This window comes from Bos taurus, chromosome 10, assembly GCF_002263795.3.
Source record: "Bos taurus isolate L1 Dominette 01449 registration number 42190680 breed Hereford chromosome 10, ARS-UCD2.0, whole genome shotgun sequence".
Classification (NCBI taxonomy): domain Eukaryota; kingdom Metazoa; phylum Chordata; class Mammalia; order Artiodactyla; family Bovidae; genus Bos; species Bos taurus.
Window position 1 is genome coordinate 81,416,470 of NC_037337.1, and position 23,649 is coordinate 81,440,118.

At 50.8% G+C, this 23,649-nt stretch overlaps 1 protein-coding gene across 9 annotated transcripts in view; it reads left to right on the top strand.

Moving 5' to 3' along the window:
- SUSD6 (sushi domain containing 6) overlaps positions 1-23,449 on the top strand; it is a 95,121-nt gene extending 71,672 nt beyond the window's left edge. For all 9 annotated transcript variants that reach the window (XM_059890907.1, XM_024998101.2, XM_005212086.5 and 6 more), the window contains 4 exons: positions 13,601-13,798; positions 14,786-14,924; positions 17,166-17,584; positions 19,626-23,449. In XM_059890907.1, the coding sequence (XP_059746890.1) occupies positions 13,601-13,798; positions 14,786-14,924; positions 17,166-17,584; positions 19,626-19,651 (782 nt within the window). In that variant the 3' untranslated portion in view covers positions 19,652-23,449. The remainder of the gene's footprint in view (positions 1-13,600; positions 13,799-14,785; positions 14,925-17,165; positions 17,585-19,625) is intronic.
- Positions 23,450-23,649: the final 200 nt, after the last annotated feature.

Below are 23,649 nucleotides of genomic sequence, written 5' to 3' on the forward strand. Positions count from 1 at the left end.
TGTAGCCTGCCAGGCTCCTCTGTCCATGGAATTCTCCAGGCCAGAATACTGGAGTGGGCAGCCATTCCCTTCTCCAGGGGATCTTCCCAACCCAGGGGTCGAACCCAGGTCTCCCGCACTGCGGGTAGACTGTTTGCCGTCCGAGTCACCAGGGATGTATTATTTACTCTCGAAGTTCTATCACCAACCTGGCACACTGGTCGGGGCTCATAGATATGAAAATGTTATATTGAGAAAGCATTCCTAGTAGAAAGAAATCCAGAGGGAATAAGAATCAAGGTTTGCAAGTGTTTTTTAACTCTCTTCTAATGGGTGAAAGTCATTAAACCATTCTTTGGAAGACAAAAGATTAAAGGATATTTTCTGTTCACCTGTGTGATGTTTGGACACAGGTATCTTCTGACGCACAAATGACTGAGGCTGCAACAGGCAATGTCTTCTGACCCGGAATCTTGTCTGGTCAGTCACAAGTGGCTTACCAGGCGCAGGGGCCCAAAGACCTGAGAGAGGCAGGGGAGGCAACAGGAAGGTGGGGCTCAGATGGACAAATAAAAAGCACGGTTGAGACTCTGTCCCTGAAGCTCACTAATCTGTTTTGCGTTTGCTTTGTTTAATGATCAAGGGATCTTGACAGCCTGTCACAGCCAGGCTAATAAATACTCAAGCTAAAATCAAAGGGGAAGCAGGTCCCAGACATGTGAGAAAGCGCTTGAGGGCAGGGGCCCTGCCATGGACCTCACAGCGGGTCTGATGTGAGTGAATTCACAGGAGGTGAGAGAAACTCTGGCCTTCCCTGCTGCCTGGAACAAGGAAAGGGATCTGCCAGGAGTCCTCTGGCTCCGTCTGGCCCAGAACTTTAGAAAGACTCACAAACTGAAAGTTCAGTTCAGTCGCTCAGTCATGTCTGACTCTTTGCGATCCCATGGACTGCAGCACCCTGGCTTCCCTGTCTATCACCAACTCCTGGAGCTTGCTCAAACTCATGTCAATTGAGTTGGTGATGCCTTCCAACCATCTTATCCTCTGTCATCCTCTTCTCTTCCTGCCTTCAATCTTTCTCAGCATCAGGGTCTTTTCCAATGAGTCAGTTTTTTGCATCAGGTGGCCAAAGTTTTGGAGTTTCAGTTTCAGCATCCATCAGTCCTTCCAGTGAATATTCAAGACTGATTGCCTTTAGGACTGACTGGGGGTAGAGAAGAATAAAACTCCTCTGGGGAGACTTCTCACCACCCTTGATCAGCTGATGATAGCAGAGGGTGGGAAGTTCCCTTTCTAGGAAGTGCAGAGGAAACCAAGAAGGCCGGACAAGCTCCTTTTCCTGTGGTGGCTGTATGAACAGTGTGGTTAAACTGATGAAGCATTTAAAGAAGAGACTCTCCTTCCTCACAGATGGAGGAAGACTCTCCAGATGAATAGATTTTGTAACTTTTGACTCCATCTTCCCATGGCCCATCGGTCACAGTGTTCCTCATTTTTGTTGGCTCAGAGGTGATTAAGGCAATGACCCCTGGCCCTTGCCACTTCATTCCCCATGCCACGCACCCCACCCTCCAAAGAACCGCCTTGTCTTTTCCCTTTTATATCTCCTAATCTCGTGGTAGGGTCAGGCCTGACACAAACCCCCACGGAATGTGCAGGGCTCACTTTATGGCCGGCCTTCGACCTGTAGTCTGTTATTTGCACCTTGTCTGTCACAGCAAGATCCATCACATCTCTTTCTTCAGAAAAGATGATTCAGACCTTTACCCCTCAATTACTGGGTGGGTGTTTTTCCAAGAAGTGTAGCGCTTGCCAGTTACAGGTCACCTCCATCGCTGATTTCTGCCCCCTCAGCTGATTTCTGCCGCGCTCTGTGGCTAGAGTTTACCAGTTGCTCCCTTTCGTTCACTGCAGGTGTGTGAGCCTGGGCAAGCAGCAGTGGCTTGTTGAGCACCCAGCATAAGCAAGGCGCTGCCTGACTCCCTGTTTGGAGGCACGCAGCAGAGGCTGTTTATTCTGGGCCTTGGCAAAGCTGCCCTGGTGATCCTCTGTATACTAGGCGGTGGGCAGAAGGGCAGCCCTCTATCTAAATGTAGCTCACACCCCCGTTCTGCACTCAGTGGCGGGCTTCCTGTCATGTATCCCTCTTGGAAGGTGGGTGTTCCCAAGCTGAAAATGCCCCCATGCCCTCTCCCACTTGCAGCTTTGGGATCCGTGCTCCTTAAATAGCTCCATTGTTTGTAATGCTCACAGATGACTAAAGGAAACCGTCTTGCCTTTTCCCCCCAGCTCTCTGGAAAAATGTGGCCCCACTTGAGATATGAGCTGAGTTCTCTGGGCACAAGTAAACTCACCAGTCCACATTCTTCGCCAAACAGGAATTACTGCAACTTTTTGTCAGATGGACCCCACCCCCATGCTACACTTTTGTAGGTCTTGGGGTAACTTTTTTGGTGGCATCTGTAGTCAAGGAGCTGGAGAAAGGCATGCCAGAGTTTCAATCCAGACTCTACTACCAGGTAGATTTGTAATCTCAGGCCACTACTAAATTGCTCAGAGCATCACTTTCTTCATCTGAACAAATTGAGTATGACACCACTTTCCTCATAGGATGGGAGAGTTAAAAATAGGATAGTAACTTTAAATTGCCTCTCATAGCGCCTGGTGATAAATGTTAATTCTCTTCATCACTTCTACCCTGTTGGACAGCAGAGATCTTTAAATTTGTTTTAAATTTAAATTTGTGTTTCTCGAAGGCCTACTGTGTGTGCCTGACACCAGACTTGGCATAAGGTATTTCCATCAGATGGTGGACTGGGAATGAAACCACAACTCTGAGTCCAGCCCTGTCGTAAACTCCCAGCCAGACTCTGAAGTCAGTTATCACTCGCTCATCAGTTCTCCTTCTGAGGTTGCTCAGTGCCTTAAGCAGCTGACTGGGGCCTTCCTGCAGAGGACCAGCCTCCATCCTCCTAGAGGTGGGGAATTCTGAGGGCAAGAGCAGACACGTGGGCAGCTTCTTCAATGATAGGATAAAGGAGATGAGACCAGGAAGTAGCAGTCGCTGATGAGAAAAAATAAACATCTGTTTTCTCTTAACCCTTTACTGCTCTCAGGGGAACGTAGTATCATTTGTTAAGCACGTGGAATGGCCTGTCTCCTTAGCCCTGCTGGCATCCCACCATCCTGGGGTGGAGGCGGTGGAAAATTGTGGGTGCTGCTCTCTTAAGTCACTGCGGTGGGTGGGAGGGTTTTTGATACTGTGAGGCCCAGGCCTGGAGCAGCAACAGGAGAAGGGTCCTCCTGCCTGCTCGTCTTCTCAGTTGTACAGTAGGGGTGGGGTGAGGGTGTAGCCCCAGGTGGCCGCGTGTCTCTCAAGTCCCTGAGCTGTGAGAAAAGGGGTGAAAGGGTAACAGGCCATATGGAGGCCATTAATCTTCCCTGGTGGCTCAGAGGGTAAAGTGTCTGCCTGCAGTGCTGGAGACCTGGGTTCAATTCCAAGGTTGGGAAGATGTCCCAGAGAAGGCAATGGCAACCCACTCCAGTACTCTTGCCCGGAAAATTCCACGGACAGAGGAGCCTGGTAGGCTACAGTCCATGGGATCACAAAGAGAGTCGCACATGACTGAGCATCTTCATTTCTCTGTCAGCCAAGAACAGCTCAGGCTCTGCTGAGAACACAGTGGGGCAGGGGGCTGGCATATTACTGAGCTGGAGGAGGGGACAGCAGGCAAGCCAGAGTGCTCATCCTACTCCTCTCACTGCCTGTCCCTCTCCAGACATCAAGAAATTTCTGAAGCAATCCCTTTTCTTTGCTGGAGTCTTTGCCCTACCCTATTCCAAAAACCACAGGTAAGAAATTAGTTTACATTTATACAAATCAGTTTACATTTACAAATCACATTTATAGTGTGAATAATAAATGTAAAGAATTTAAAGAAAGTGCCTACTGTGTGCCAGGCATGATGCAAGACACTTTCAGGTACATAGTTTCATCCATCCCCTTAAGCACTTCACGAAGGTAAGTATTGGCTGCTAGGAAGTAAGGCCCAGGAGAGGGCAGGCCCCCAGGTCAAACCCTGATTCACCATCAGACCACGCTGTGACTCTGCATGGCCCGATTCTGGTGGCTGGGAGTGTATTTTCACGGGGAGATGGCAGTTTAGAGAACATGAGATGTCCCATGCCGAGGGCGTCTCTCCCTGCTAGAAACCACGCAGCTCAGATTAGGATGGAGCCCAAGGTCTTTTAACTGACATCACACACCTGGTCTCAGGGCTTAATGAAGCACAGGTTCTTGACGTCTGATTGCAGAAAGAATTCAGTGAGAGACAGAGTGATAGGTAAGAAGTAGATTTATTTACAGAGAGACACAGTCCACAGACAAGAGTGTGGGCCATCTCAGAAAGCGAGACTCCAAAATGTGGTGTGGTTATACTTTGTATGGATTGGCTGATTTCATAGATTAATAAGTGGGAGGGTTATTCCAACTGTTTTGGGGAAGAGGGCGGGGATTTCCAGGAACTGGGCCACCACCCACTTTTCAGCTTTCTATGGTTGGCCTCAGACCTGTCATGGCCCTGGCCGGTGTGTCAATTAGCTGATGCGTTACAGTGAGTGTATAAAGAGGCTCAGAGTCTCCTGGAAGTTTCGTCTTCCACCATCTTGGGCCTTGTTAGTTCTAACCAGTTTTTTGTTGTGTCCTATGACTATGTCATTCTAAACATTGTGCCCTGCCTGCCAACTTCCCTCCTGTTTCAGCTGTTATCCGCTCCTGATTCATCTCAAATCAGAAACCATGTGACCCTTTGCATTTAAAAAGACAGTGCCTTGAAATGTGGGCAAAATTTTGTAGGTGAAGTCAGTTTCTGCCAGTTTCTGTACTGAGATCTGGGAATACAAGAAGCAGAACAAATGCTTACCCTACAGCTTGGGTATGTGGGTGGGTTAGTGGAGAGGTGGGGTGGACCGACCTGTGAGAAAATAATTGCAGAGACAACAGTACAGCCAGTGCTTTATGGGGAGGCAGGAAGATGTGTGGAGAAAAGAGGAGGGTGATAGAGCTGCTGTTTATTGACTGCTTGGTGTGTGAGAGGCATGATTGTGATGAATCTGCACAGCGCCCACGAGGTACACACCTTTACTGTCCCCCTCTTACAGGTGAGGGAACTGGGGAATGGGAAGACCCGCCCAAGCCCACGCAGTGGGGAACTGTCCTAGCTCACCCGGCTGCTCTCACTGTAGGCCGGGGGTAGGCTCTGCCCGTGCCGCTTAGTTCTCTTTGGGACGGTGTCCTGGGCAGGCGACCTGGGAGCCAAGTCTTGACAGTTGGGTGGGGCTCCAGCTGACCCTTTGTACTTTCAGGTCAGGGTTTCCAGGCCAAGGAGCAGCACTGCTTCCTTCAGAACAACTTTGGTGGCCACTCTCAGATGACAGGAGTTTTCATGTTTGGGGCAAGGTGCCATAAAGAAAATGTTCTTCCTTCTTGTAGGCTCTGACCTGCCGGCTGGCATGTCCCCTCTCCTGTGAGGTGAGGGGAGTGAAAGATGCAGGCCTGAAGCAGGAGGGACAGCCTCTGAAGCTGGACCTGCTTGTGAGCCTCAGTCCCCTGGAGCGGGGCTTGGGCCGGGCCTCTGCGAGAGGGCAGCCTGAGCCATGGTGGCTTCTGCTGCTGCTCACCCCCACTTGCTCTGGAACCACACCCTGGGAAAGGCTGGAGCGCCCGCAGCTGGCCCTCCCCCGAGTTTGGGAAGTTCTCATGAGAAAAGGGATCCTGGCTGGACAATGGGCTTCCTGTCTGACCGCTGGGAAGGTTTGTCTCAGAGGAGAGGAAGGTTGCAAATGGCATGAGAAATCATCTCTTCCCTTTCGTTGCATGCTGCCTGTTTTAGACTGGTGACTAGTTTGACTAGGGGATCAGGAAGGCAAAGCGCGGGGGAAAGCGATGGACAGAAGCAGCCCCTGGTTCTCTCTGGAGAAGCCAACCTCCTCTGGCCTGGTTCTCCACCCCCGCCGTGCGCCCAAGGTGGGACTCTGCCCTGACATGGCTGCGGGCGCTTCTGCACAGATAGGACGCTTCTCCTCGAGCCTCCCACACGGTGCTCAGTTCAGAACTGGAGTGGCTGCAGGACTAACAGGAGAGGAATCTCAGGGGGCGATGAGGCTGGCCATCCACCCAACTTGACGCAGGTTTGCAAATGGCAGACAAGACCTCAGAGGCCTTCTGGTTCAGCGCCTGCATGTATGGAAATTGAGACCAGGAGAGACCAGTGTCCACAGGCAGCACACAGATCGCCTTTGTCACTGGGCTCCCCTCCTTGTGGCTCACTTTCTCAGGTGGGCTGTGAGAGGAGAAGCTGGACACAGAACCCTTGTTACTGCCCAGTGCCATGGAGCAGAAGCCAGCCTTCCTGGGTTCAGATCTTTACTCGCCGGGTGACCGTGACCAAGTTTTTTAAGCTCTCTCACTCCATCCATTTGCTCATCTGTATAATGTTATAACAATACGTTTCTTATAGGGTTTTTGTGAAATTTGAATGTGTTAAGACATGTAAAGTGCTTAGACTGATACTTGGCATATAGTAGGTGGTCAGTGAATAGGAGGAGCCTGGTAGGCTACAGTCCATGGCATCGTGAAGAGTCGGACACAACTGAGCGACTTCACTTTTCACTTTCATGCATTGGAGAAGGAAATGGCACTCCAGTGTTCTTGCCTGGAGAATCCCAGGGACAAGAGCCTGGTGAGCTGTTGTCCGTGTGGTTGCACAGAGTCGGACACGACTGACATGACTTAGCAGCAGCAGCAGTGAATAGGAGCTGTTATTACTGAGATTTCTAAGGGAGGCCTTAGAAGAAACCTTTATACCACAGTGAGATGTGGTAACCCAACCACTACGCCCACCCCGACCCCAGCCCCTTGCATTTGTCTGTAATACCCAGTTCCAGCTTCCTTGAGAGGCTTTCTTGAGGAGAATCACCTCCCCGTTGAACTAGCGAGCTCACACCTTTCCCAGAGCAGCGAGATGTTCCAGAGGTCCAGGCCTAGTCCACTGGGGGATGGACTGGTACCCTCGCCTCCTCTGCAGGTCTGCCTGGACTTCTCAGTCAAGCCTGCAGCTCAGGAGCCAAGCGCCTGTTGAGTCATTTAGAGATGAGCGGCTCGGAGGAAATTACTCAACTCAGCTAAGGCTCATTGTTTTTAATCGGTAAAATGGAAAAAAAAAATTAAGCCTCATTGTTTTTAATCTGTAAAATGGAAAAAAATATAGTACCTGCTTTGTGTAAAGAGAGAGCTCAGAAGAGTGCCTGGCACAGGTAATAATGCTTTTCGCAGTAATTATTATTTTCCTAGTCTTACGTCCAAAAAGAAATTTGCACATTTGAATACCTTTCCCAACCCCTACTCCCCGTTTTGCCTTGCTTTCTCTCTGGCTCTCTCTATTCCTAACAGAGCCTTGAGGGCTAGAAATAGAAATTAAACCTTCGTGTATTGAGAAAGGGTTTTGAAAGCAAGCATGTCAACAGTGCTTTAAAGAACAGCCTGAGGGACCCTGCGTGCTCCACGGCATCTTCATCTGCTGTTTACCCTCCGGTCTCACACCTAGTGGTGTGGTCTGAACCCTTCCTTCTGTTCTCAGACCCCCATCATTTGTGCCATCAGTACAATGGCCACTAGCCTCGAGTGACTGTTGAGAACTTGAAATGAGATTTGTTTGACCTGAAATGTGCCATAATTGTAGAAAAGAGTATTATCAAATATCTCATTAATAAATTTTTATATTATGTATTGAGATAGCAAACGTGTATTTTGCATATTTTGGTTAAAATATATCATTAAGATTAATGTGACTAAGAAAAATCTAAAATGACCTCTGTGGCCGCATTGTATTTCTAGGGGACAGTATTGTGCTCGGTGTTTGCTTCCCATCCATTCCTTCCTCCCCTTTCTATTTTTTTGCACCTGCTTCTCTTTGCCTGGGCCCTCACCTTCCTCTGGTTGCCAGCAGTTCTCAGATGAACAGAAAAGATGTCCCTGCTCAGAAGGACACCCAGGGCCAATAGAAGAGCTCAGCTTTGAGCAATTTGCTTCTTTCATTTACGAGAGTTAGCCCTGCATGTCTGTGTCCTGTCGACTGTAATCTTTCTGAGGGTTTGGTCCTGTCACGCTTAGCTCTGTGGCCCTGCTAGAGCATCTTAGGAGGAGGGGTGCTCTGATTGTGTGATGGAGTTACAGCCACGCAGGGACACGTGTGTGTGATGGAGTTACAGTCACACAGGGACACGTGTGATACCGCCTCTGCTGCGTTCCTTGGTGACCACAGCTGCTGTGTTGATGTGCTGGGTTTGGGGGAACCTCTTTGTTCTCCTCTGAATTCCTAGAAGAGTTTTCTCTGGCCATCCTTTCTTTCAGCACCTTCACTAAGCACCTATTTCTCTGTGCCCATTGTGTTATAAATGCCACTACACTGGTTTTAGTGTAAAACGACATTATTTCAAACCTGCAAGTGGATACTAAACACAGTTTCTTAAGCCCAGGCACTTAAAGTCACAAAAGAATCAGACGCGACTGAAGCAACTTGGCACGTACGCACGATGTGAGGGAGTTGGTGGGGGGTGTTGTTTTGTATTTTGTTGGGGTATAGTTACTTTACAATGTTGTGTTTCTGCTGTACAGTGACGCGAATCAACTATATGTATACATATATCCCCTCTTTTTTGAATTTCCTCCCCATTTAGGTCACTACAGGGCATTGAGTAGAGTTCCCTGTGCTATGCAGTGGGTTCTCATTATCTATTTTATACATATTTGTGGGAGTTTAGGGTTTTCTTGATGACTGACATCAGATGGAAGTCTCTTCTGTTGAGTCTTTTTAACTGAACTAGGTATTTGCATTCTGCTTCCCTTCCTCAAGCTGATCTTCACCATCCCTGCCCTCCACACCTCATTTTAAAAGGGGCTCTTGGAAGGAAAGTTATGACCAACCTAGATAGCATATTCAAAAGCAGAGACATTACTTTGCCAACAAAGGTCCGTCTAGTCAAGGCTATGGTTTTTCCTGTGGTGATGTATGGATGTGAGAGTTGGACTGTGAAGAAGGCTGAGCACCGAAGAATTGATGCTTTTGAACTGTGGTGTTGGAGAAGACTCTCGAGAGTCCCTTGGACTGCAAGGAGATCCAACCAGTCCATTCTGAAGGAGATCAGCCCTGGGATTTCTTTGGAAGGAATGATGCTAAAGCTAAAACTCCAGTACTTTGGCCACCTCATGCGAAGAGTTGACTCATTGGAAAAGACTCTGATGCTGGGAGGGATTGGGGGCAGGAGGAGAAGGGAACAACAGAGGATGAGATGGCTGGATGGCATGACTGACTCGATGGACGTGAGTCTGAGTGAACTCTGGGAGCTGGTGATGGACAGGGAGGCCTGGCGTGCTGCGATTCATAGGGTCGCAAAGAGTTGGACACAACTGAGCAACTGAACTGAACAGTGTGTTAAACTCGACACTTTGACTCCAAGGCCATTCCTGGAGCTTCTTTTGATTCATTTGTTATGGAATCTTAGAATTTGTTTTGTCTCTGATTCCTCGCTTCCTCTTAAAAGTCTGGTCCCCAGAACAGCAGAAGAAAATCACATTATCTGAGGGCTGATTGGGGGCTCTTACTGGTTTCTGCTCTTGGTTTAGGCTCAGGGATGGGAGTACCAGCCAGATCATTCTGCCTCCTCTCCGTCTGCTGCCTCCCCATCTGGTCTGTGTCTCCTGCTTCATGACAGCTGTGCCCTGGGCACTCCACAGGCACCCTGAAGAATTACCTTGCTGATTCCTGTGCTCATGGGAGGCCAAAAAAAGTGGCTGTAAGAGATAATGGGAAGCAGAGAAGGAAGCTAAAGAGAGCTAATTGATTTTTTTTTTTTTTCTGTAAAATTTCTATCTTCTGGCTTTCTCCCTCTTCTTTTTAAAATTATGCAGCTTTGCCAAATCAGATGAGTTCATTGTCTTCTTGGGGCTAAGAACAGATCTTGAAACTCCCTCTGCGGACCTGGGGTTGTCAGAGAGAGCAAGCCTGATGCACAGATTAAGTCAGCCTCTTGCCCAGAACAGTGGCTCCCGGAAGCCACCGAGTGATTTATTTGATCCTCCTCATGTTCTTCCCAGTCCTTTGACGCCCAGGCGTCCCTGAGACCCTCTCCCAACGCCTGCTCCCTGCCAAGGCGCTCCCACTCTGCTTTCTGATTGGGCAAGAGGGCTGTATTTTTTTCCTTATGTTCTTGGCATCTTAAAACAATCCTGCCTTTTTCTGATTTTTCCTTCTGAGACCTCCTTATTTCTTCCTTGGACTTGGGGTGGTCCCTTCATGATGCTGAGGCTGTTCTACCCTAGTTTGTCTCTTTTGTATGGTCCTCATAGAATGTTTTAATCCAGTTTATTTCCCCATGCAAGGGTGGCTCTACTGCTGACCTTCTCCAAAGGTTTTTTCCTCCTCTCTTTGACTTACATCAAAGTCAGCTCTTCTTGTGATTTCACCCATTGAATATGGTATGAACACCTCCTATTGCAGCCAGGGCCCCTCTGCAAAATGGTTTCTTCACAATATTATTACTTCTACTACTACTGTTACCATTATTTTATTTATTTATTTATTTGGACAAATTTTCTCATGCAGTCAAGCTAACCTAGGCTACCTGATGTTCTCTGGGCTTAATCTACACTTTGCTGCTTTGGAGCATTCGATTCAAACCGCCACCTCCTTTCCCGCTGAAATCAAGCCCCATTGAAAATGCCGCTTCCTCCAGTAGCCATTCCTGGCCCTTCCCCACACAAGGTTGATCTCTCCTGCTCTGAACTCCCCCTCATGCAGCACTAATCTCATTCTTTGACATGTATAGGGTAAAATCTGTGTGGAGTATCTCTGGGAAGAAGCACTGAGTGACTGGGAAAGAGGGCTTACTTTTCTGTGTTCACCCTCCTACTTTTTGAATTTTTTTCTAGGTATATATTTCCTATAATTTTTTTTTTACCCCTCCGAAGGTGTTATTTACATAACAAAGAACCAATCTGTAAAACTTGAGAAGAAAATATTGGAGAGTATGTTTAGAAGAGTTTCCTAAACATACTCTCCAAAATGTGTCACGACATAAAACTCAGAAGCCATGAAGAAAGAAGCTTTTAAAATACACATGTGGACTTATTTGTCATACCCCTGTTTGGCTACAAGTACCCGGAGTGCTTGGGCTTCCCTGATGGCTCAGTGGTAAAGAATCTGCCTGCAGTGCTGGAGATGCAGGCTTGATCCCTGGGTTGGGAAGATCCTCTGGAGGAGGGCATGGCAACCCATTCCAGTATTCTCACCTGGAGAATCCCATGGACAGAGGAGCCAGGTGGGCTACAGTCCGTGGGGTCACAGAAGACAGATAGGACTGAGCAGCTGAGCACACATGCGCCTGCAGTGTGTATCTTTTTATCCTTTTTCAGAGCAGAGCACAGTGATCCCTGCCCAGTCATCAGTAAATATTAGTGAACCGGAATGAATTGTACGTAGCGTCTTTGTAGACCTCACTTTTGGTACTGATGCAGTGAGTGCCAGGTGATGTCCAGGGTCCTCTCAGGGGTTCCGTGACGATGTGGGCTTTTTGGGCAGAAGTGCCCAGCAGAGCCGGAATGACTTGAGAATCAGCAATCCTTCCCCTGGGACTGTCCTCCCCCGCACACTGGACCTGTGTGAGTCCTGCCTGCTTTTGGGAGCTGCTGTCAGATGCTCACCATTAATTACACTGAGGAAATGAACCAATTAGACACAATCTGGAGAGAGCCAGGCGATCTCTGGCAGGCTTGTTGCCCTGAACAAAAGAGGGAGAGTGTACAAGGTAAAGTGGTTTGCTGAGCTTCCTTTGGCAATCCAGCTGGCCAGCTCTTTGAGCACCTTGGCCAGAGTTTAGAGAGGCACCAGGAGAGGTGTGATGCCTGTGTCTGCCTCCTGTTCCAGCCTTTGGGCGAGCTGGGTGGCATGGGAAGAGTCTAGAGATGATGGTGTGTCCTTAGAGGGCGCTGAGTGGGCTTATTTGGGCTCATATACTAGTTTCAGAGAGGACGTTCAGACTTCTCTGATACCTGTGGACCTACCTCATTATTTTAATAGGTTAAGTAATGGAGTCTTTTCTCTGAATCTCAATGATAAGTAGCCTGAGGGCAGGGAACCATCATCTCTTTTTTTACTTCATATCCCCGCCTCTCCTGGTTGGCAGTCATCTTACATAAGAGCAGTTTGCAGGCTGAAGGGAAGTGGTATTTATTTGGTGAGAGTGGTGGGCATTCCCATGAAGGGAGAGTACCTTATCTCAGACAGTCAGAAACTCGGTCTATTAGAGGAAGTGAAAAACAGAAACCCAGCAGGTCTTATTTTCATATTGATGTCCTGGTGATATCTTGATGGGGACAGGGTATCTGTCAGCAAAATCTAAAGTCCTTTGGAGACTTTCATCTTTCCTGCATTAGTAAGGCTTGGGGTAAGCTGAAGTTTGTGGGTGCCTGGCCATCTGCCAGCATATCTTCTTCCAAACAGTGATCCCTGAGGGAACCTGTTGTCCCCTTCCTGTTTTTGCGAGGCACACCCCTTGATCTATTGCCTGGGGACTTGGGTTCTGCAGTGTCCATCCAGGCGCTTCACGTCCTCCCCAGGCCTTGGAATTGGAGGCCGCCTTCTCCCTGGGCCGCTCCAGGGAGCTTGTTACCACAGCTTGTCTCCATCCCAGTTCCCCCAGCACTTAGGTACCGTTTGCCATTTTCCTTGTTCAGAGGGAGGTAACCTTGACATACACAGTTCTTAAAGGCCCGCTCACTCCTGGAGTGGAAGCAGTGTCTGCTGGTGGGAAGAGCAGGTTTTGAATCAGGAGACCCAGCTCTGTTCCCCGGTCTGCCCTTGACTCTCTCTGCCTTACACTTGGCTCAAAGTCATTTAACTTTTGTGGACCAGTGTCCTCATCGTCAAAGGGGAGGCATGATGACTACTCCACAGAGATTTTAAAACTGAGCAGACCTACCTCAATGAAAAATACAGGCTTCACTGTAGGATGGAGTTGAGTGATGCCAGTGACCACACAGTTCAGGGAATGCATGGTGCCGGGGGCTTGGGAAGCCTCCCAGGAAACGCATCAGAAGCCAAGAAGGCACATTTTATCACACAGAGGAGTCCTTTCTGATCCTGATCTGGAAACAAAGCTAACATTTCCCCCTCGCAGGTTACTGGTGTTTTACCACCTGTCACTTGGTTTCATTGTGTTCCAGTAGGTTTTATTAAAACTGTATTACACACTAGGTCTCTGTGAATCTAGCTTGGTCAGACTACTGTTGAGTGAAGGATGCGGTTCTCTGCAGGCAGTAGGGAGGGGGAGGGGAGGGGTGGGGGCGTGGTGTTGGCAGCCCGGCTTCCCCTGTTGCCAGGGCGCCTCCTTCTGTCTTTGGCAACCTGATCTTCCAGTGTTCCGGCAGCAGCCTTTCCAAGGGTCTGGCGCTCTGCTCCTGAGGTGTTTCCTACCGAGGCCTTCAGCACTGCCCCTCTCCGTGTTGCCAACGGCACTCCCGCTGGAAAACCTCATCAAGGTACCTCCTCTCTCTCCATCTCTGCAGTGTGTTCCCTGCCACCGGAGCCAGAGAATGGTGGCTACATCTGCCACCCCCGGCCCTGCAGAGACCCCCTGAACTCCGGCAGCGTCATTGAGTACCTGTGTGCCGAAGGCTACATGTTGAAGGGTGACTACAAATACCTGACGTGTAAGAATGGCGAGTGGAAACCAGCCATGGAGATCAGCTGCCGTCTCAACGAGGGTCAGTTTGGCAAGCGAGAGTGGGGTACTTGCTGCTGGGCTCCTGCTTCCCTTCGGGCTCCCAGGCAGTGGCACGCACTCGCTCCAGAGGGCCCTGTGCCGTGGGGGGCAGTGTGGTCCCTCTGGCACCCTGCAGCCTCCCCTCCTCTGGGGTTCACGTCTCGGTTAGACATTTGGATTGCTGATGCGTGTCCCGCGGCGTTTCAGCTGAGCCACTGAGGCGTCTGCTGTGCGATGCAAAGTCCCTTGATGCTCTAGCCCAGGGCTGGTGACCTCTGGCTGTGTTCTGCTAACACAGGGGCACAATGCGGGCACCTTCTGTAGTGTCTGTGGTATATTTTTTTTCCCTGAATGGAAGGGCGCTGTTTTGTTACGGAGCTGCAGTCCAGCTGGACAGGAGCACGCTCACCCTCAGCCTCCTCCTGTCGTACATGACATGAGGTCCAGCCTCCTGAGGAAAGTGTGTGACATGCAGCCATCTCTGGGCTTTTCACTCCAGTTTCAGGACTGTGACACTCTGGAGAAGGGTGGGGACCGGCCTTAGATATACAGCTAAAGATGCAGGACCTTAGAACAGAGGGTTATTACAGCCCTGTTTTTATAAAGTTTGCTGCCACATGGGCGGAACTTTAGATGGTGGAAAGATGTGTGCATTTGAATGGTTCATGTCTTTGAACCTGCTGTTGAGGACAGGATCAGCTTGAGTTTATAAAGGTAAGATCTCTAGGGTTAAGTGAATTTAGGTGTTAGATGGTCCTCAGCAGTCCAAGGTGAAGGGAATTTTAGTTTCAGGAACAGAATAGGGAAATGTCCGTTTTCCTTGACATAAAAGCCATTTGGCTCTGCACTGTTGCTCCAAAAGCGACCCTGGCCATACCTAGCACGTCTCACTGGGGCACCATGCAGGGGGCCTTTGAAGGTCAGCCATGAGGCTCGCGTTCCATGTGTCTGGGTACAAAACACTGGTGATGATGGCTTGTTTCCATAGACAAAGATATCCACACTTCGCTCGGGGTCCCCACGCTGTCCATCGTGGCTTCCACTGCCAGCTCCGTGGCGCTCATTCTCCTCCTCGTGGTGCTGTTTGTGCTGCTGCAGCCAAAGCTGAAGTCTTTCCATCACAGCCGGTGAGCCCAGTGGCGGTGGCAGCAGGCGTCACTGTTGGGGGCTGGCCCTGGACTGGCAGAGGGGTGCTGGTGGGCTTGCTGGCCTCTGCTGGTCCATGTGTGCCCAGGGAAAGGGGAGGGCCCTGCGTGTGTTAAACTTCCAGGTGTACCAGGCAGTGTGCTTTTGCTTCACATCCATCATCGTAATCCTCACAGGATCATTGCAGATTAGGAAACTGAGGCTCAGAGAGGTAAAAGTCAGAGAGGGTCATCCCTCTAGGTCAGGGGAGCCCCCCCCAGCCCCCACCTCTGGGCCACAGACCAGTAGCTCCTGTTAGGTCAGTGGCAGTGTTAGATTAGAGATAAGGTGCACAGTAAAAGTGATGCACTTGAATCTTCCCCAAACCACCCCCTGACACACCTCTGTCTGTGGAAAATTATCTTCCACAACATCAGTTTCTGGTGCCAAAAAGGTTGGGTGCCACTGCTCTAGGTGACTACAGAGCTGAGACTTAAACCCCAGTCTCCCACTCCAGTGCCGTTTTATTTCTGCTATGTCAGTGGTTCTCACATGTGGTCCCGGCAGCAGCAGCATCACCTGGGAACCTATTAGGAATGCAGATTTGCAGGCCCCACCCAGACTGACAGAATGAGAGGCTCTGCCTTTCGTCAGCAGTCCAGGCGGTTCTGGGGCAGGCTCGTGTTTGCAGGCCGCTGCCCTGTCTCCCTGGTCCCCACTCCTGGATGCACAGAGAGGCTCCAGTGGGGAACTAAACACAGGCGCCAGCACCTGGGCCTCCATCCCCAGATTTATTTGGTTTGGGGTGGGAGCCTGTGTATAAAAGTGATCCAGAAAAAAGGTATTTGCACGGCTGAATCTCCCAAACATAATGTCGAGTAAAATACAAAACCACACACGCCTATTCTCACACAGACACACACATTTATTATCTCTATCTCATTCATAAAAGGTCACAAAACCTCAAAACTAAACAATGTTGAAGAATTCATGCTTAGGCATTAAAGTTACTAAAATAAAAGTCAAAGGAATGATTTTAATGTAAGTTAGGATAGTGGTTACTTTTGGTGGTGAGGTGATAGGAATGGTCATGGTTATACACTGGCATTATTGTTTAGTCGCTCAGTCATGACTGACTCTTTGCGACCTCCTGGACCACCAGGCTCCTCTGTCCGTGGGATTTTCCAGGCAAGATTATTGGAGTGATTTACCATTTCCCTCTCCAGGGGATCTTCCTGACCTAGGGATCGAATCTGCTTCTCTGCATCTTCTACACTGCAAACAGATTCTTTACTGCTGAGCCAGTAGGGAAGCCCATACACTAGTATTACCTTTGGAATAAATCAGGTATACATTTTTCTGTGTTTTATTTCTGCTATGTCAGTGGTTATATTTGTGTTATAATCCACAGGGTTTTTTTAAGTTTACAAAATTAAAAAAATAAAAGGCAAGTAAAGTGACTTGAGTCAAAAGAACAGAATTCTTCCTTCAGTTTTCGAGTCCAGTGTCCCATTTCAAGATCACGGTGTTTCTTTTCCTTCTCCTCTTTTTAAAAGGACCTTTATGGAGATGTAATTTGCTTCCCTGGTGGCTCAGCAGTGAAGAATCCACCTGCCAATGCAGGAGACGCAGATTTAATTCCTGGGTTGAGGAGATCCTGGAGGGGAAATGGCAACCCAGTCCAGTGTTCTTGCCTGGGAAATCCCATGGACAGAGGAGACTGGTGGGCTCCAGTCCACAGGGTCGCAAAAGGGTCAGGGACGACTTAGCAACTAAACAACGAGTGTACGTGCCACACCGTGTGCCCGCTGGAAGTGTACAGGCAGGTGTGTTCACAAGTACACGCAGCCACCGCTCTTCCACTTTCCTGGCTTAGCTGTGCTGAGCCCGTGGCTTTATTTCTGAGTCTCGAGCTTCCTGGTTTTTGCACAGGACCAGAGGGCCAGGTGCCTGTATACCCAGAGGCTAGTAACATAGTCTCTGGAAGCAGGTGGAATGGGTGCACATCCTAGTTTCCTCCCTTACCAGCTGTGTGCCTGGGCAGGTTGCTTAGCTCCTCGGAGCCTCATCCACGTTCTTGGTGAGGGACTCAGGTGAGGATGCAGTGGGGTGAGTGTATAAAGCCCTAGTGCCGTGCCTGGTACATAGTAAGCCCTCAGAAACGGTTGGTATTGTTGGTACTGTGATGCCTACTTGTGTGCATGTTCTGATTCTTCCTTTGTCCTTTCCTTCTCCGGACGCAGGCGTGACCAGGGAGTGTCCGGGGACCAGGTCTCCATCATGGTGGACGGAGTCCAGGTTGCGCTCCCGTCGTATGAGGAGGCTGTATACGGCAGTTCTGGTCACTGTGTGCCGCCAGCAGACCCCAGAGTGCAGATTGTGCTGTCAGAAGGGTCTGGGCCCAGCGGGAGGAGCGGGATGAGGGAGCCGCACCCGCAGGACCAGGGGGCCTGTTCTTCTGCAGGCAGCGAGGAAGAGGCCCCGGGCCAGTCTGGACTGTGTGAAGCCTGGGGCTCTCGGGGCTCAGAGACTGTGATGGTGCACCAGGCAACCACCTCTTCCTGGGTGGCCGGCTCAGGGAACAGCCGAGCGGCACACAAAGAAGCCCCGGATTCAGAGAACAGTGACATACAGAGCCTCGCGTCAGAGGACTACACAGATGGTAGGTGGTCTGTGCCGGTGCCCAGGGCCCTTGCTGGGAGTGAGGGAGGGCAGTGAGCCTTTCTAATCATTGGTGTGCCTGGGGCAAAGAAGGATAGTACCTAGGGGATTATCGTACAAAATAGGATTTTACCCTAGGTGGGCCTTTGGGCTCTGTATTGGGAGACTTTTTGCTATTGTCTGTGAGTCTTAATAGGTTTGGAGTCTCTGAAACTATTCATGGCCTCAGGGAAATACTAAATCAAAGGGTAGACAGCCAGTTGGAGGTGGAAGTGGGGCCTGTCCTCTTGTTATAATTCTTATGTTCCTGAAAGGACAGGAATGACAAGGAGGCGTGGGGTCTTAGAAAAACTGGAGCCTGTATCTCTGCCAGAGCATTCTGCTGCTTCATTCTAACCAGGAGCATGTCAGCTCCTGTGCTGTTTGGTTTTCTTGCACTACCTCAGGTCAGACCTCACGGTGATCCTGAGAAGTAGGTGTTGTAACCAACACCAATTTACAGATAGGGAAGCTGAGGCTCCAAGAGGGTAAGTCTTGGTAAATGGCTGAATTGGGATTTGAAGCCAGATGGATCTGCTCCCAAGCCTGTATCATAATCCATGGTGCCATATTGCCTCCCAGGTAACTCCGGGGCCTTTGTGGTAAAGCCGTCAGAGGATGAAATTGCTCCCTCCTGACACCTCTGCCTTTACTGGAGCCTGGAGCATCAAACACTGGGATTGACTCTTGTCACTTTAAAAACCATCTTTACATGAAATCCCACTGTGGTTCAGGATGCAGAATAAACCTAGATGTTTCCCTTTAGAAAGTCAGGACTTCCATGCTTACCAATCCCGTTCCCCCCCCACCACTGCCCCCCGACCCCTCTGCCAAAAGTGCTTTAGAGCTCTCCCCTTCCTGCGAGTCCTGGCCACAGTTAGTGTCTAAGGTTTAGAATATCTGAAAGCCAAGAAGTTGGAAATTTTTAAGTGCAGATCAGGTTTCGGGTTTCCTGAGTATCACCAGTATGCCTCCTATTATCTTGGTGGGATGTAGAGCTAGGAAGGGGCCATTAAATCTTTGGGCCAGATTTAAAGTTGGAAGCCAGTGGCCCCAGGGCAGCCAGCTGTACATGCTGTGTGTCTGCGTGTACTGACGTAGACCTCAGCCCCTGTCCTTCATAAAGAGCCCTGGGGTGCCAGCTCTTCTCCCTTCTCCTTGTCCCTGGCTTTGTTCCACGTGTTGAACAAGCATTATTCAGACAGAGCCCATCTTGTGCCTGGTGTTGGATTAGGTTTCAGGTGCGATGGAAAGAACCACAAAACATGCTGTCTGCATGCATGGACTGTCAGTCAGTTGGGAAGATGGAGCATATACCTGAGAGTTAGAGAAAAAAATGGAACCAAATGGTAGGGTCCATGTCAGAATATTGTTGTTCGGTTGCTGTCGTGTCCGACACTTTGCCACCCCATGGACTACAGCACGCCAGAGTCCTCTGTCTTCCATATCTCCCAGAGTTTGCTCAAATTCATGTCAGTTGAATTAGGTATGTCAGAATGAGGGGTGTGCAAAACCAGACACAGAGGTTATTGAGTTGGTTGCAGGTTAAGCCCAAGTTATCTGGGGCAGACAGTTGTGCAGGAAGCCAGGCCCTTCAGGTATCAGTCTAGCCCAGGTGACGTGTGAGATGACTTGAGACCCAGAGAAGGGGATTGATTTACTCAGAATCACACAGCTGAAGGATGGCTTTCAGAAGGAGGTGAGACTTACCAGGGCTCAGTAGCCTCATAAGATGAGAATAAGGGTAGAAAGAGAAGCAACTGAACCATCAGCATCCAAGCGGAGGAGGGTGCGGGGGGCAGGGCCAGAAAGGGTTTGAATACTGGACTGGCTGTTCAGGTTTTCTCACACAGACAGACGGAGAGATGAGCAGGAAGGCCTGGAGAAGGGGTGAGGGGTGTAGACTAGCTAGGAGTGTGCGAGGGGCCCCCGCAGTGGGGTGAGCTGCGCTGCCGTCACCCACACGGGTAACCACTCTGCTTTCCGTCTTCCTCCGCCCGCAGATATCCCACTGTTGAAAGAAGCATGAGGGCTGCCACGGGCTTCTCTCCTCTCTGCCCTTCCTCCTCTCCCTGTGGGTTTGAGCACCACGTCCTCCAGCCGCCCTGCCCGGAGACCTGAGCTGCCCACCTGTGTGTCTGTATCTCCGCACCTCTGAGGGCCCACAGGCCCACTATGCTGGAAACTCCAGGAAGAATCTCGCCATCTGCCTGCTGGACGTCTGGAGGAGCTGGCTCCCTGTGCGCCCCAGCTTTTCCACCTGTGTCGGGGACGTTATCTGAACGTGTGGGTTGACCCCTTCCCTCCCCGGAGCCCTCCAGTCCCCTGCAGCCAGCTCCTGGGTGGCAGCCCCCCGGCTCCCGTGGCCCGAGCGCACCGTGTTTACTTGTGCCTTCCTCCCCCCGGTCCGGTCTCCCTGTCACGCGGGCTGGTTGCTGTCCTACAAGCCTTCACGGCTGCGCTGCTGCTCCCCCAGGGGGGCCAGGCCTGGGTCTGGCCCATTTGCTTTGGAGACTGGCACCACTGCCCTTAGCAGGAGCAGATCCCAAAGTGGCTTCAGGTGGGGCCAGAGTGTGGGGCCCTGGGCCTGCCATTGGCTGACAGCAGTGGTGCGCTGCCTCGACTGAGGACGGAGGCTGTGAAAAGTCACCCCGCAGCCATCCTCACTCCAGCTGTCTAGCTCAGAGGTGGCGGCTCCTGGCCCTGGTGAGTTTCTGAGAAGCGTCCAGAAGATCCCAAGGGAGGGAAGGAAGGTGGCTGTTAATGATTTGTCTTCCTAATATGCAAGTCCTCACTTCCTGCTTCCAGCATCTGGCCTTCCTGGCCTTGTTTTTTTTTTTTTTTTTCTCTTTCCCTGGAGCCTAAGGGGAAGGTGCCTGCTGCCTCCTGGGTGTGACGCCGTGTGGCCCTGGCTTCCTTGCTGGCCAGGGCCAGCGGCGTCCCCCATGGGACTTGAGAGTTCTGAGATGCCGTGGGATGCCCCACTGGTCACTGGCAGTTGGGGGCCAGTGGCCTCGTCCTGGGTTCGTGGTGATGGAAGGGGGCCTGCGGGGCACCGACCGAGCCCCCAGACGGCTGCAGGCAGCTCCGGCCCGGTCCTGAGGGTCCTCGTCACCGCAGTCACGTGCCTTAGTAACTGTGCCCGGGAAGCATGCTGCCGCTTGCTCGCTGCTGCTTCTCCTCCTCCTCCCGCCCTCCCCTGCTGCCTTCCACTCGTCACAGCTGACAGACGACACCCCTGGAGACATCAGCACACACCCCCACCCGCTGCGTGCGCTTGCTGGTGGGGACGGTTTGGGAGCAGCCTGGCTCCAGGGCCCTGGTGTGGAAGGAGTGGCCAGGGCCCTCGCTGGGGCTGCTCCCTCGGCGGGCTGCTGCCTCTTCATGAGATGTGGCATTAGGGAGTGCTTGTTGTTGCTTTTGTTCCTGAAGCGCTGCCCCTCTGCTCCCCGCTGAGCCTGAAAATACTCGAGCCTGGGGCGTTTTCAGTTCCTGACCTACCAGGTAGCTCCGGTGGTCTTCTCTCAGCCTCCCACCCCCTTGCTCAACACTCGCACTTTATTCCCGCTTATCCTGGCCTCTCACCCCTGTAGTCTTCCTTCCTCTCAGGTAAGGGCAATGCCTGCCGAGCGTTTCTCTCTCTCTCCTTCCCACCTGGTGCCCACAGCCCTGGCCCGCAAGGAGGAGGTGCCTAAGGGAAAGTGCAGAACGGAGTAGGCCTGCCCTTGGCCTCCAAAGAGGCCGTGTCCAGAGATGCGCCTGCCAGCTGTGGCTGGCCCGGGGCCCATCTGGAGGGCAGGGTCCCCACGACCCCAGTCACTTCAGCCCGCACAGGTTCTGCTCCGCCCGTGGTACCCTTGTCTTCCTCCGGAAGGGAGCAAGGCCCGGTAGGGGGATGGGCTGGGGGTGCCTGCAGAGTCTCACTGCTGAGCCCGCAGCTTTCGTTTCCCCATCTTCCAGCACCTGAACTCGCGTCTAGAATATTTTTTTAAACGGGGCTCTTACCCTTTTTTTATATAAATACTCTGGGGGTTTTCCCCATGAGATTGCACTTTTTGTTTGCGGTTTATCCAGCCACAGAGATGATCCGCCTGCCGCTTGAAAAAAATGAAAAAGCCTGCCTTCTGAACCCTTCTTTCACCTTGCCCGCCCACCCTGCGGGGATCACAAGCCCAGACTTGCCACCTGGGAGGGAGGAGAGAAAAGTTGGGAGGCTCCCCTCCCCTGCTCCCCTGTCCCTGGCTTTGATGAAGCCTGCCTCCTGGAGGCCCCTGGCATGTGGGTACCGGGCCAGCCTCACCTCCCTGCTTACCCGCCGTGATGGCTTCCCGCAATTAGTTCTCGTCTCCCAAATCAGCCATGAACTGCTGTTTCTAGAGCTTCTGGCCCTTGTTTCAGATGTGAAGGATCAGGGCCTCCACGGTGGCCTTGGGGTGGGGGCTGGCTGAGAGACAAGGTGGTGTTGGGGGCCACCAGAGGGGCCTGGAGCAGTGGGGAAAGCTGCCCTGGTGTGGCTTCCCTGGGCTCACCTCTAGGGGAACCCAGCAGAGGACTTGTACAGGAGAACAGTTGGCACCAAAGGACTTTTAAGAAGCGTTTTTTTCTTTTTATTTGCGTACACGGGCTGACTCAATGTAGGTTTTATATCTTGGCAACTTGCAGTCACATTCCAGTGACTTTCAAGGGCCAGTATATGGTGAAAAATCACTTAAATTTTCTAACATTTTCAATGCCTTAGTTCAGCAGGTAGGCTCTATCTTTTGCCATTTTTGAGTTTTGTGTGCTGTGTTCCCATTTCACTGGGTGTGAACTGTGAAATGGGCCAAGTCCTGGCCACTTTGTGAGTTCTTCTGGTTTTATAAGGCATTTCAACGTACATCCTCCCAACACTCCATTTGCAAACAGAACTTAACTCCTGTCTCATCCCCATTCTTCCTGCCAGCCATGAAGCTTCATGGAGAAGCTGATGGCCAGACAAAGGTATACTTTTCCTGCTAAGTCAGTGGTGGCACAGGAGCCCTAGCACTTGACCTTTCCCCTCCCCACCCCTGTGGAGCTCAAACCACTGCTTCCCATATAACTGTCACTTCCATTCCCAGGGAGCATCGCTACATAGAGAATGAAAAATGCTGCAGACATTTCTAGATCCTTGCCTGTTTGTTATTTCCCCCCCTCTCCTTGAAAATATAGGGCCCAGAAGGGAAAGGACACAGGCTTGACAGCTTCATTCCAGATGTGCTTGCTGAGGACAGAGTCCAGGAGCTTCCCTGAAGCCTGCCGGGGCTCCTGGCCTTCAGCACAAGGCCTGTTGTTACTGGAGTCCGGTGAGGGGCTCGGAGAGGATTTTGTGTGGCAGGTTTGTAGACCGAGTGGTAGAGTAGCCAGTTCCCCAGAGAGTGAAGGGCAGGCTCAGCTTTCCTGGGAAGCAACTCCTCTTAACCGCCAGTTGAAAATCTAGTAGAATTTTGAACAAGAACCCCAAGGTTGAGCCCTGTGCTAGGAGCTGGGGGATGTGCCTGGGCAAAGCACTTGGACCATCATGCAGGGAGAAGAGAGGGTTGAGGGTGGCCTGGCGGCTCATCACGCCACTATGGAACCTCAGCAACAGTTTCACATGACACGCGCATCATTGACTGTGCAGGATGTCACCCAATCAGTTTGGGTTTGCTTTATTTTATTTTATATATATATTTTTTGGTATCCTGTACATTGCAGTGGGTGTGACGATAGTATTTTAATATTTGTACAAAGTTTAATTTAATTTTAATTGTTCTCTGTATATAACTGCATTTCTAAATAATAATAATAAAAAAAAAGTTCTTTTGAAGGCAGTTGTGAGAGATGTGATCCTTCCAGAAAGTTTTTGCAGAAACCCTCCCAGGGGCAGGAACTCATGAAGGGCATGAAAACACCAGCTCTGAGGGGAAGAGATGCCTGATAAGAGGAGACGGGACAGGGAGGTGGTGTGTGGAACGAGGAGGAGGGACCACAAACCCAAGTGAAAGCACGTCAGTCCCCTCAGCGTGC